At 47.8% G+C, this 14047-nt stretch overlaps 1 protein-coding gene across 2 annotated transcripts in view; it reads right to left on the reverse strand.

Annotated features, from left to right (window-relative positions):
• Window positions 1–14047, reverse strand: part of Nav1 (neuron navigator 1) — a 144799-nt gene that overhangs the window by 18309 nt on the left and 112443 nt on the right. For both annotated transcript variants that reach the window (XM_028764664.1, XM_028764665.1), the window contains 9 exons: window positions 13210–13644; window positions 12656–12697; window positions 11398–11546; window positions 9672–9842; window positions 8563–8615; window positions 7600–7677; window positions 4069–4152; window positions 3718–3829; window positions 307–428 (listed from right to left, as the gene is read on the reverse strand). In XM_028764664.1, coding sequence (XP_028620497.1) covers window positions 307–428; window positions 3718–3829; window positions 4069–4152; window positions 7600–7677; window positions 8563–8615; window positions 9672–9842; window positions 11398–11546; window positions 12656–12697; window positions 13210–13644 — 1246 coding nt within the window. The remainder of the gene's footprint in view (window positions 1–306; window positions 429–3717; window positions 3830–4068; window positions 4153–7599; window positions 7678–8562; window positions 8616–9671; window positions 9843–11397; window positions 11547–12655; window positions 12698–13209; window positions 13645–14047) is intronic.

Here is a 14047-nt window from a genome sequence, read left to right on the forward strand (position 1 = left end):
GGGGTGCAGCGTGGTGGTAGGGGAGGGGGACAGTGGTGGTGGTGGGGGGGTGCAGCGTGGTGGTGGTGGTGGTGCAGCGTGGTGGTAGAGGAGGGGGACAGTGGTGGTGGTCGGGGTGCAGCGTGGTGGTAGGGGAGTAGACAATGGTTAGAGGAATGGGAACTTAGCAGATTTTGTCCCCAGCAGATGTCACAACACTGGCACCTTGTTAGAAGGGACCATCTCTTGGTTGATCCTGAAAGGATCAGTTCTCTGCAATGGGGTAAATGACTCCTAGCACAGGCCAGTCCCCAAGCCTTTACCTACCCAACTCTTTTTCTTCTTCTTCTTGGCATCAGCATCCTTGCTGCTGCCGATGCTGGAATGGCTGGTGATGCTGTTGAGGCTGGAGATGCTATCTGAGGAATTCTGTCTCTTGATGCGGAGTTCTATTGGCCAGAACAAGTGGGAAGAACACAGAGGTAGATTTAGAGAAGATGTGAGGCTTAAGAAAAGTCTAACTGCAGCAGTTGGAGGGAAGACCCACCAACTTCTATACACTAATTTGGGAGATTATTCATCCAATGAACATTTATAGAGTTACAGTTATGCCTTGACATAAAAGAAAATGCAACCATGATAAAAGAACAAATCCTATTCTCAAGAAGCTGTCAGTCCAACTTGGGCATGATGGCGCCCAACACTTGGGAAGATTATGAGTTCTGGGCTAGTCTGGGTTACACAGCAAGACCCTGTCCAAAGCAAAAATAAAACAAAAGCAAAACCAAAACAAAAAGAAGCCCAAGTTTAGTATAAGAAATAGAAGGATTTTGTAAGGAACTCAAGATTGGCTAGTTGTAAAAATCCTGGCCTTTTATGTGGACATCCTTCATCTGTCTATCTGTGTTTTAGCAGAGTCCCACTATGTACACCAGGTTGGTCTTGAACTTGTGACACTCCTCCTGCCTTGCCTCCCAAGTGCTGGGATTACATGTATGAGGCATTGTATCTGTTTTTGTTTTGTTGTTTCTTAAGACAGGATCTCATTCTATAGCACAGGTTAACCTATTAACTGTCTCTGTAGCCCAGGCTGGCTCTGAACTTATGGTAGTACTCTTGGTCCATGCCCTAGTATATTATGACCTTCCAGCAAGAACTGGCTGTCTTTTGGCTCAAGGTCAAGTATGAGCAGCCTTGTGCCTTGCATTTAACTTGACTGAGTTTTACTTTGTCATCTGATAGGCAGAAAATTGAAATTCTCTGAGGTTTGTAATACCAAGAAAAATGGATCACTATTCTTTAAAAAGGTGAAGAGGGACATAAAAGGGCCAACAGAGGAGATGTCTGAATATTGAAAGAACAGGGATATTTCAGATGGGAACACTGAGAAAAGTATTTAGGGCTGAAGAAAGGTCTGTGCAGACATCCTGGGTTCAAGCCCCCTCACAAGTTAAAAAAAAAAAAAAGGAGCAAGTATTTGACTAGCATAGGGAGCTTTCGATAGCTATGAGTTCATCTATTAAATTATATGCCTTAGATATTTTCACTAACACAAGAGAGCTATAGATACAGCTGGTGGCAGAGTGCTTGCTTACTATCCGTAAGCTCCTGGGCTCAACCCTCAGAACTGTGGAAGGGGCAGAGTGTAGCATCAGAAATTTGCAACAGTTAGAAAACACATTGTGCATCTTGAGTTTTATACCATGCAAATGTATTGCCTATTTATAATTAAAATACGCCTGGGCATCACTGTTTAAGCAGTAGCTCTAATGGAGTGTCTAGAAGTCCTCCTTGTGAAGTTGCTTCTTGATCAACATGAACAAAGGTGAACATTCCCAGCAGAAAGTCATAATGTACTCATTTAGAAAAGGTACGATCAGCCGGGCAGTAGTGGTGCACACCTTCAATCCCAGCACTTGGGAGGCAGAGGCAGGTGGATTTCTGAGTTTGAGGCCAGCCTGGTCTACAGAGTAAATTCTAGGACAGCCACGGCTATACAGAGAAACCCTGTCTCCAAAAACAAAACAAAACAAAACAAAACAAAACAAAATGAAACAAAATGAAACGAAAAGAAAAGGTACGATCTCAAGGGCAAAGTTCACTTGGGAAGTTGGAAATAGCTGAATATCCCAGATAGATCACCTTCGGTAAAGGATTGAATTATTCTCCTTGTTATAAAATATGCTTGTTAGGTTGTTATCTGGAATACCTGAGGACAGGTAGGAAAGTGCCCACCATGTGGCAGGGTTCTTTATAGATGGAATATCAGATGCAAGAGGATATGACAGAAGATGGGGCCAAAAAGAAAAGCACACTTTTGAGAAGGAGGATGCTGCCGTGCGACTTTAAAGGGCCGGGGATACATTGTTTCCTCTTATAACCTGCCTTTCTGAAATGTTTCAAATATAAGAGAAAAGTTACAACACAGGAAACGCCAACCCAGGTGCCCTCTGTCTAGTTCAACCACAGCGAAGACTTTATTACACCTGTTCCCTCCCCTACTTTCTCATGCAGTTTGAAAATAATACTTAAAGATAAATCTCCTGTGAATATGGTTATTTGCTCACAACAGCATTATCAGACCAAGGAAAATTAACCAAAGTCCTTTTTATCTAATAACTAGCTCCCATTTAAATTGGAATGCATTCTGATGTGAAGGGACAGTGAGGTTACTCTGGGGGCAGGGAAGGTAAGAGACCAGAGCACTCGGAACCAGCTAGGAATTACTACAGTATTCCAGGGAAGAATGTGGAAAGCCCAAGCCATGACAGGACCAACACAGAGGGAGAGTATAATTGAGATCGCATAAGCACCAGAACGAACTCATTGTAAAGGCCAAACAGTGAGGAGGAAAACGTGGATCTTATATTAACGGCCGGGTAACCAGGCAGAGCAGCACGGCTATATCTTGCCACAGCGTGAAATGAACCTCTATAGTTTCTCACCATCCCATCTGAACTGCAGGCTGACTACTCCTTGGAGTAATGACGGTCAAGCAAAATCTTGCACTGGTGTGTAGACATGCCTTATAGCTGTGCTATTCTGAAACTACCTTTACTTAAGATTCATTTTTTTTGCCATCCTCGGAAAGAAAGTATCATACTTTCTCTCATTTGTGCCTAGATTTGTACATGGATATACAGAAGTATGTGGCATGTATGTGTCAGGAAGGCAGAACTAAGCCTCTGGGGGTTGGGGGGAGGTGTAACAGGAAGAGAGAAGGCTGAGAAAGGGGAAAGGAGAGGGCAGAGGATATGTACTTATTCAAAACCTTAAAAAAATTAAGTAAAAATTTTAAAACAAACAAAAAGGAACAGTTTTGAGCTGGGCCTGGTGGCGCTCGCGCACACACACACACACACACACACACACACACACACTCACACTCACAGCACTTAGGAGATGAGGACAGCAATGTGGTTGAGTGCCAGGCTAATCGGAGCTACATGATGAGGCCCTGTTGAGACACCTTTGACTGGTCTTTGGCTCTGGTCTAAAGGCTGAGGAGAGAGTAGCAGGCCTGTGGAGATTACAGGCTTCCTCTGCTTGCCCTCATCCTCAGGAGTCATGCTCCAGAGTTCCTCAGTGGGCATCCAGACAGCACACTGAAGAGTACCTAAGGACCCTCACCTTCTAGAAAGTAGATATGAAAGTTGGCGTTGTGGGCCCTAGAATCATCTTCCTTCCACCCACTCCTGTTGTTTTTCAATTCCATCCGCTCTCTGGCTGATATCCTACCTTTGGGTGTGGCTTCTGAGGCATTCAGTGCTCCCTGAATGACTGCCTGGGCCTCAGAATTCTTTTTCTTCAAGAAGTCTATTGTTTCTCGCAAATCCAACAGCTCGGTGTCCTAAAGGAAACGATGGTTGTGTTGTTAGATGCTCAGCAGAAATACAGGGAACTGGGCATAGGATTGTACTGCTGTCCACAGGAAGGGAGGAGGAAACGGGAGTGAGAATAGGACACTACTGTCAGGCAGGCTGAGAACCAGGCCTGTTCTCACCATCAGTGAGCAAATGGCCATGACACTGGAGCGGAAGAGGCAGCCCTGGCTAGTGGGTTTAGAATTCACCACCCTGGGCCTCTTACCTTCTCCTCGGCCGTCTCTGCCAGGTGTCGCAGGCGGGATGTCATATTCACCAGGCTCTGCTCGAAAGCGGCCACTAGGTTAGCCTGACACAAATGTACAAAGAAGAACTTAAGGCATTTGCGGCTGCAGAAGAGGAAATGGCTGATACAGGCATAGTTTAACAGATTTTCCGCATCTCAGGGCTGACAGACCAATGCAAACAAAACTCTGGATGGTTTCAACGTATTGATTTCCATGGGCAGACCAGGTAGAATCAGATAGGTTTTCTGGAGAGAACCAGCTTCTTGAATAACAGAGCGTAGAGGGTGGGGCAGGTTTTCAGAGCTTTTGGGGAATTCAGCGGTGGTAAAGTCCCTCCCTGTTTTATGTAGTAGGTGGGCTTGATGGGAGGGCAACAGCCTCTGGCTTACGGCTTTTGGTTTAACTCCACCACAGAGGGCCAGCTCTTGTGGTACAAAATGATCTTCCAGTAGGATCCATTTGGTTTATCTCTTCTGCCTCTGCACCTAGATGGCACCCTATTCTTACCTTATCCTGGGTTTGGAATATAACGCCTTGTCTCTGGCAGGGCTGGAGGGGATGCCAGTAGCCATGCAAACCACTTCAGGGCATTCCCCACTTTGGCCACTAGGGGTCAGGGCTACATTGGAAAGGATGCAGGATCCTGTGGGAACTCTGGATCTCTGGTAGGGTAGGGAAAGGTTCCTTCCTAGTGGTTGGACCTCCAGCTAGCTCCTGGCAGCAAAGGGTATAGGAAAGGTGAAGGGAAATAGGTATAGGAGCAGAAAAGGGACCACTCAAGGATGGACAAACAGCCTCCAGTGAGAGCACTGCAGCAAATGGTGAGGGTAACAAGAAGCAGAAGGCTTTGGGCAGGTCATTCATGCAGTCCCTGTGGTGTTAGCAGCACCCTCCCTGCCTCCTATTACATGTCCTCTCTGACCACCAAGTCCAATTTCACCAGTGCCTTGGAGCTTACAAGGCCAGAGGCAGTGTCTTCCATGTTTCCTGTAAATCTGCTGGGTCCTGGGCTCCTAGGCAAACACATGTCATGATCTGAGCATCTTTCTTTAAGCAGCTTTCTTTCACCTTCTGTCTTTTTTCAATATTTAAGAGAAGATTTCACTAAGTTACTCAGGCTGGCCTTGAACTCACTATTCCCAATAGGCTTGAACTAGTGACCTTCCTGCAGTTGCAGCCTCTCAAGTACTGGGATTTTGAGCTTGCCCTCTGAGGCCGAACTCTCACCTTCTGTGCTCTCTCCTCCCTCTCTCTCCCTCCCTCTGTAACCCCACCCTCGAAATTTTCTCAATTTTAAATGTTATTTTTGCGTGGGTATTTGACCTGCAGGTATATCTGTGCACCACGTACATGCCTGATGGGGCCAGAAGAGGGTCCGGTTCCTCTAGGACTGACGTTACAGATGGTTGTGAGCCAGTACACGGATGCTGGGAACTGAACCCAGGTTCCCTGCAACAACAGCCAGTGCTCTTAAGCACTGGGCCATCGCTTCAGCCCCCACCTCCTGTCTTCTTAATTTCAATCTTGTTTCCTTCTAACTAACCATCATATGCTATTGGCAGGTAGCTTATAGTCCCTGAAAATCTACTCAGAGCCCACAGTGCCCCTGGTCTCTTAATACATTTCTACATGCACATCTGCCCCTCTGAGGAACTAAGCTTTCCTCTCACTCCTTTCCTGCCTCTCTTTTCCCCCAAGAACCTTGCTCTAATGCCAACCACAGATAAGGGTGCCTGTAGAACTTCAGGCCAAGTGGTCCTTTTGTAGAGAATTTAGCATTGGAGGTAATACAGTGATCAGGGCCACTTCCTGGCCAGAGGATGCCATCTTCAGCAGCTTGGCTATTCCATCCAACATGGCATAAGCTTGGTTCAACATCAGGAATCCCAAGCAGAGCTCTGGGGTCTGGCATCACATCTCCCGCTGAAGGGAAGGGCTTGGACCCTTGGCAAAAACCTGACTCTAGATCCAGAACCCGCCAGACCTGGGTGTTTAGTTTGTTTTCTCTTGGCCAAATGGAACTTGCCGTTCTAAGAAAATTTACCCTCTAAATTCATTTTCTGGAACTAGACCAGCCTTGACAGCCACGATGGCTGACAGATTGCAGTGTAAGTGAATCAGGCATAATAATGTCCTCCGCCTCCCTGGCTGTTCTCCACCTCCCTGGCGCCTCTCCCCTTCAACATCTCCCAGACATGAATTTCCTAGGGCGTGCAGGACATGACCTAGGCCACTAGCCTTGATGGGCGTGGTACAGGATGGTTCTTGTTTCTGTTATAATTCGTTTGGTCCCAGAGAGTTTGGAGCTTGATACGAGCTTCAAGCAAACCAGTCAATACAGGATTTATGAACTGAGGATTTAGGAGAAAAAATAAAGACAACAGCCAATGTGGTAAGAGAGCTGTGTTGCTAAAATACACTGGAAGCATGCAAAATCTTGGTGAGCATTCTACCTGATTCCAAGTGATAGGCCTCAGGCCTGGCAACTGAGCTCCCCAGAGAGGAAGGGAAGAGAGAAGAAAGTACTGTAGAAACCGCAGACGTGGTTGTTTTTGTACAAACACTTGGAAAGCTCCTGGACACCCAGCTCAGCTGCTGTTTACAATTTTGGGAGAAAATGGCTCTTAGTTCCCTGTTTGCAGTTTGGTCACAGGAGAGGAACTGCCCAGAGTGGAGTTAGATGAGGTAGCTCCAGTCCTCCTCATCTCTCAGAACAGAAAGACTAAGGTCTGGGGGAAGGCAGACATTCTAAGTGGACATATGGAGGTGGGTTAAGTGCAGAAATGAAGGATGCTGGGTCCAAAGCTGAAGCTCAGATCGGATCAAGGACAGAATCGAGGCAGAGCCAACCGTGAACCACATAGGTAGCTAGAATGGAGTTGGGCTTGAGCCAGCCTCATGGTCACCAGACAGAATTCTGGTTTTTGTTTTGTTTTTTGTTTGTTTGTTTGTTTTCTAAGACAGGGTTTCTCTGTGTAGCCCTGGCTGTCCCGGAATTCACTCTGTAGACCAAGCTGGTGTCGAACTCAGAAATCCACCTGCCTTTGCCTCCCAAGTGCTGGGATTAAATGCGTGCGCCACCACTGCCACCAGACAGAATTCTAATAACTGGCTCTGAGCCTGTTCAGTTGTGTGGCGTCAGTAAAGAAGAAAGCACACCCTAGGGCAGTAGATAGGATCAGAGGGCTCAGTAATTAAAATTGCTATTTTTGTCCATGGCCAATGGCAAGGTTGTTTCTGCCTCCCTGCAGAACCACTGGTCTCTGCTTTCTTTAGGAATGTCAAAGGTTACCAGACACCAACTCATCCACACCAATTAATTAAGGTGGGGAAAAATGGTTCTTAAGGAAGGCTCGAAAAAAGTGACAGACAGTCCCCGAATCTTCTATTGTAGAAATGTGACTAAAACCTGCTCCCTAGAGGTCTAAGGCCAGGGCGGACTCGGTCAGATCACTTTCCCAATGCCTTGTTTAACTGGAGGCAGGTCTCACCCTGCTTCAGGTACTCACATTGGCAGACAGCTGAGATGTCAGGGTGGCCACTTTTTCCTGGGATGATTCCAGTTCCCTACGAAGCTTCCGAATTTGCTGCAAAAAGGAAGAGAGACAAACTACTGATGGCAGAGGTAGATTATTTAGAAGGAAAACGGAGTATGCAGTGGTGTTAAAGAAGCAGAGACAAAGGCTTTGTATCCTACCTCAGATTGCATCCTCTCCTCAGCCTGAAGAAGTGGGCACAGAAAGAGAGAAAGACAGAAAAAGCAGGTGGTTACTATGGAGGTGCAGAAGCCAGGCCCAAATGTCAGGGCAGAGACCGGAAGAAGCATGATTGACAGATGCAGAGAGGTGAGTCCCCTGTCTCTTGGCCCTGGCCCCTCAGAGCTACATTCAGGTTTAAATAATAGGCTCCTCTCTGGTGCTTATCTTTAGCCAACCTTATCATTGCTAAGAAGGCTAGAGAATGGTTCAGACCAAGCCAATTGGTCTGAAAACAAACTTTGACTGTTCGCACCTTGAAGGAGTAAAGAATTAAGGTCCAAACAAACCTACAAGTCAAAAGATATCTGGAAGCCAAATGCTGTGTGTGGTTCCCCATGGTAGACATTTGGTCAATTCTGTACATTACTGGGGTCTCTAGAGTCTTGGGAACCTAGTCATCTCGGGTACTAGAAACACTTCCCATTTTCCATGGCTGTAACAAGGAGATCTTCACTTTTCAAAGGAGAGAGAAAAAAAAAAACACCAGAGTTGTTTGGGAGTTGGTGGCAAGGCCAGAAAGAACACAGAGGACCCAAGACACTCATTTGAGTGTTCCAAGCTCTAGGTGCCACCCCCTACACCCACTCCCAAGGCCAGCAAGTGCAGAAACGGTAGTTTCCCACCCCCATCCAGTTACCCGACCAAAGGAGGTCCAAGGGAATATGGAATGGTAGGGGGGCGGGGCTCACAGGGAAGGGACATTGATGGTCTTACTGAGGAGTAGGTGGAAGAGGCACTGGAGGCCAGAGACAGCACCGAGCCATGAACTGAAAGAGAAGGAGAGCACAGGTTAGCAGAGCATTGAGGGCCTAGAAGTTCCTGGGAGGAGCCTAAAGCAGGAGTCTGGACTCAGACTCTGGAGGGCATCTGGAGCAAACAGAGAGAACAACATAGGGCACCTGTTCATATCCCAACAGCCCACAGCAGGAGAGAATCTGAGGACATGGTCCTGAATAGAGACTGCCTCCCCTTTCATCTATTTTCTCTGATAGCCTGGGCCTTGGTGGTCCCTGGATCTGTCTCCCTGAGGAGCATGGGGGTCCAGAGAGAGGGAAAGGAGATTTTCATGGGTAGTCAGCATCTGATCTGCTCAGCCAAGGAAGTACTTTAAGCTGTAGAAAGGGAGGAGTTTCTTGTTAGAGCTGGTCAGAACCAGTACTACAATTCTGCCTGTGCCTCCTCTTCTCAACCTAGCAATGCTAGCCTAGGAGCCTGTGGACCACTCAGGTGGGAGAAAAAATTAAGCAGAACCCACTGCAAGCACTAACAGAACCCACACGTGTCAGGGATGTGTCCTGAGAATAATAATGGAGGTCTCATGAACCCCACGGCCCGGTCTTCTGTTAACACCCAGATTACCACCTACAATCCCAGGGTCAGCCTGGGAGCTAGTCTTTGGAGCATTCTAGAAAGAGGGCTGAGATGCCTAGTTGTTTGTATGGATTTAAGAGCTACTGTTTTTTTTTGTCTGTTATCTCTTCTGAAAGACTGTGGGGAAGAAAGTCCACTCTTAGAAAAAGGAGAACAGCTCTAGTCTCAGAGCACCTGAGGAGTTACATCCAACCCTTCCAAATCTCGATTTCCCTTCCCTGGGCCCCAGTGGTAGATGCTCCGTCCCCAGACCCCAGTGCTAGGTGGCGCCCCCCAAGGTTTCTGGGCCTCCAGACCCTTCAAAGTTATGGGAAGATAGAACTGAAATGGCCCAAGTTGATGTGCTGTGAATTATGTGTGTGTGGTGGTGGTGGTGGCAGTGGAGGTGGCAGTGGGTGAGGGGACCCAGCAGAGCTGGAATGAGCGTGAACCGCGCTAGCACGAAGTCTCACCATCATCCGTGGGATCTCGGAAGGATCCTGACCGAATCATTCCCTTGGGTCTCTCGGCCAGGGACAGGGTGCTCCCCATTTGGGAGCCGCTGTACAGCTCGAAGGCCGCCTCGTGGGTGGGGATGCTGTTGGAGCGGGTGATTCTTGGCGTGGTGGCCGCAGTGGGACTCACTGGAAGGACAGAGGGAGGGTGGAAGGGTGTGGGAGGAGGAGGCAGGAGAAGAGGCAGGGTCATCAGCTCTCTGGTCCCTTGTGGGGACAGAGCAGGAGTCATTGCAAGGCAAACGGGAAGAGGGGAGGGGAGGAGGAAGAGCAGGTGGGGCCGTGGGGTGTGCAAGCAGCTGGAGGTTAGGAACGGCCCTCTCCTGGGAAGGCTGGGCCCTAGTGGAGAAGGACTCCATGGTCTGTAGTAAGGATCTTCCTTTAATGCTGCCTGCCTTGGAGTTGTTGCTTTTGAAGGTTAGGCTGGAGGCCTGGCCACTTTCCTGAAACCTTCACATCACCAGGATGTGCTGATGAAAATGAGGTGGTGTGGTTCTCAAAAACACAAACTGTCTTAGGGGTGGGCTCAGCACTCAGACCAAGACTCAGATCCAAATGAAGAAACAGAACAAGCTTCAGAGAGGCTTTGGAATCCACAGCTGTGAAATCTGTCAACCGCAGAGGCCAGCTCCACTTTTCCCTTGCTAGATGGCTGCCTTTCAAGGTGTGGTGCTCCCCTGTCCAACCTCCATACAAGTATATGGATGTTCGCCCTCCCTGCCTATAAAGACCTGGGAAGAATTCACCCCTCTGTCTTGGCCCTTGTGAACTCGTAAGATGGTTACTGTTTGGCCCAGTCCCTCATTCTACAGCATGATTGGCTTTTCTTCTTGTTTGGCCTTCAATGGAGACAGAAAACAGGCTGATGAGCCCACAGAAGCCAGATGACTCTTCCTTAGGCACAAAGGACCCCCATTCCTAGTTTTCCTCAAATTCCCCACAGCCCCTGCACAGAGAGATGTTACAAGTCCTGGTCACAAAAGAACTGCTTTTTTTCCCCACTCAGCTGAGGAGAGATGGATTTAGAGATACAGCAAGCCAACGACAGGTCTATTCCAGACTTGTTCTAAAGAGATTCCCATTAAACCCGTCATGGCACAGTACCTCCCAGAACCAGGGCTGGTGTACATCTGAGCCGGAGCCAGCCCCTCCTCCCCATCCCCTCTGAGTCACAGAGCCACTTCCTTCTCTCCCAGCTTTTTCTTCTCCAAAGGCTTTAAAGAGGGTGTGGTGTGTCTAGGACAAGTCTTAGTCAGCCTGCCTTTAGGGCTAAGATGGCCCTGGCTCAGCCAGAGCAGTTGGTGAATCTGGACTTTTCTGGAGACGGACTTCATTCTGCCATCAACAACCCTTGTCTGTCTTCTGCTCACCAAACCCATAGGTTGGGATTGCGCTCCCAGCAGCTGCCCACAGCAGTACTGTGCATGGATCAACTTTCTTAAGCTCAGGGCCTTAGTTTATGGATTGCCCTGGTTGTCATTCAGACCCTCTGATGCCATCAGGACCCTACATCTGTGCTCAGGGACAACCTTTCAGTTTAAGACCTTGGAATACTTTGCCTTCATTTTTAGTTTGGGTTGGTAAACTGAGGCACCACGAAGTAACCCACTACAACTGGAGCCAAACATGCCTAACTGTTTTGCTGCCTCATCTCTTGCCACAGTGAATGACCACAGACACTAACCTATGTTGGTAAGCTGGCCCTTTGCACTCAAGGACATGGAGAGCGCAGGCGGGGACGGCAGTTCTGCCTGGTCGTCCGATTCTGGAAGTCCACTGACAGTGTGGGAGTGCCGCCTCTCCTTGGTCTCCTCCTGGGACTGAAGTTGGTACCTGAGGAAGTAGCAGAGGTACTCGGTTGGGGCTGCTACAAAGTGACATCAGAGGCTTAGCTGTATGTGTGCGTGGGATGTCTAAGCTAGGCTAGAGATGGAAGGAGACTTTGAAAGAGGGCAAGGAAAAGGAGGATTGGTCAGGGTCAAGGGATGGCGATTCAGAATTGTCCCATGAGAGCTCCTGGAGGGGACAGAAAGGATGGATGAAGGCTTTAGAAATTCCTCTGAACTCAGAGCAGGGCTCTATGGTGCCATGTGTAGGCAGGTGACACATGTTTCCATCTAAGTCAGTGGAGGATCCACACTCCCTGTCCCTTGCCTATGTGAGTGGCCTCAGAAGTCCACTGTGAGGGGATGAGCTGTATCGAGGCAGTTCATAGGGCTGTGACAGCACAGGACGATTGTGGTGGTCTGAATGAAAATGACCTCTAGAGGCTCACAGGGAGTGGCACTATGAGGAGGTGGCCTTATTGGAGTAGGTACAATGTTGGAGGAAGTATGTCACGAGGGGTGGGCTTCGAGGTCTCAGATGCTCAAGCCAGGCCCACTGTGGCTCACTTGGTTTCTGCGGCCTGCTGAACTCTCAGCTCCTTCTCCTGCATGTTGACATGTTTACTGCCTTGATGTTAATGCACTAAACCTGAATTGTAAGCCAGCCCTAATTAAATGTTTTCCTTGGTAAGAGTTGCTGTGGTCACGGTGTCGCTTCACAGCAATAAAAACCCTAAGACAGACAGAGACAAGCCCTGTATGCAAATTTACTTCTTCCCTGACACCAAAGAGTGTCACTTGCTATAAAAGCTAACATACTTACTTGATGGTGAGTTTGCAGTGGGCTTGGGTGGCATTAGGACCACATACAAACAATTGTCTAAAAAGGCCACTAAATTCATGCAGGGGGCCATGGGTTAGGTTGGGTTGGAATTTTATTTTATTTATTTTTTATTAATTAATTAATTAATTTATTTATTTATTTTTTAACCGAAGACAATTGCCTCTGCCTCCCATATTTTATGATTAAAGGTAAAAATTTTTTTAAACAGGCTAAGAGTCTTAGATATATATGTTAGGGAAAACAAAACAAAACCCCACACATTTAAGGGTTACCTGAGCCCTTTCTTGGGGAGGGTATTCCGATCCCGCTGGTTGCTGTAGAGAGAAAGAGAAAGGCAGGTGAGCCCCTTTTGGAGCCTGGGTGCATAATTTTGAAGGGTGTGTCCTCCAGGGATAGGACAGCAAACTATGAAAGTCTACATGAACAAATAAGATGGTCACAATCTAATTCTTGACTCAGAACTTGGAAAGTACTTGAAATGGTAAATGTCGTCCTGTTAGGAGTTAAGGTCTAGTTAGCCATTTAAAAGGTCACTGTGGAAGGTGAGAACCAGGATATGATGTAATAGAATTGATTTTGCTCTTGAAAGCAAAAGCTAGAAGACAAACAAAACTAATTATGAGACTTCGGAGATGTCGTTATAACTTTCTGTAAAGCTTTCCTCGTGTCCAAGATGAGACCAAAAGAAAAACACCCTACATTTCTCAAAGGAATTAAATTATTTAAAATGTGGAAAAAAGAATCAAAATCCACGACACAGCAACAGAGGGAACTGCTAATGGACGCATGAGTCTAAGGCAGGCTCAGCTCTGGCTCCACCACATACCTGTCCAATTGTCCAGCCCTGGGGCTTCCACTCCAGGGCAGCTCTTCTGTGTCTTCCTCTGACGGGGCAGTAGGTGGGGTGGGGATGGGGGTGCTGCTGGGGAAGGCACTGGGCAGGCTCATTGGCATCTGGAGGGACTCCATGCTCCTGTGCAGGCCTGAGAGTTTGGGGTACATGCGGGTCTCCTTTGGGACACTGAAACCACTCATGAGCTCCAGGCCCTGGGAGAAGCTGGCTGAGTTAATATTGAGGATAGGCGCTGGGCTGGGGGTGAAGCAAGACGGGAGAGGGCCCCCAGTTGATGAGCTCGAAGCATGCAGATCTGGGACCTTTGAGGCATGGGTATCGCTGGAAGATGGTAGATCCAAACTGTTGGAGTTGACCTTGTCTAGATTGGCTATCGAGGGTGGCTTGACAAAGCTTTTGGCTGTGGCCCTGAGAGGAGTGAGGACAAAATACAATATTCAGAATAACAAATTACAGGGCAACACAGGCAATCTTTTTCTAGTTCCCTTTGTTTCCTGGGCTCCTACTCAGCTAAAGGTTTACTCTGATGCTACTGATAAACCAACTAGGAGATTCAACAGGGGTCTTGCAGCATCTTCCACTGTAAGGGAGATAACACGTGCATTTGGGGAACATGCAGATACACATAGCAAAACCACACGCACAAGTACTAAAGTCAGCCTTGACATGGGACAGTAGAAACAAGTTGAGTTTTCAGAGATGGTACAGAGGAGAGAGGAAGGATCCATACAAAGGTCTAGAGACGCAGCAGACAGGCCATGCCACAGCTAGTTAAATGCTGGAGACACAGAAGAGGAAGACACTGCCCAGT

This window comes from Grammomys surdaster, unplaced genomic scaffold (assembly GCF_004785775.1).
Source record: "Grammomys surdaster isolate TR1022 unplaced genomic scaffold, NIH_TR_1.0 145, whole genome shotgun sequence".
In the NCBI taxonomy this organism is placed as follows: Eukaryota; Metazoa; Chordata; class Mammalia; order Rodentia; family Muridae; genus Grammomys; species Grammomys surdaster.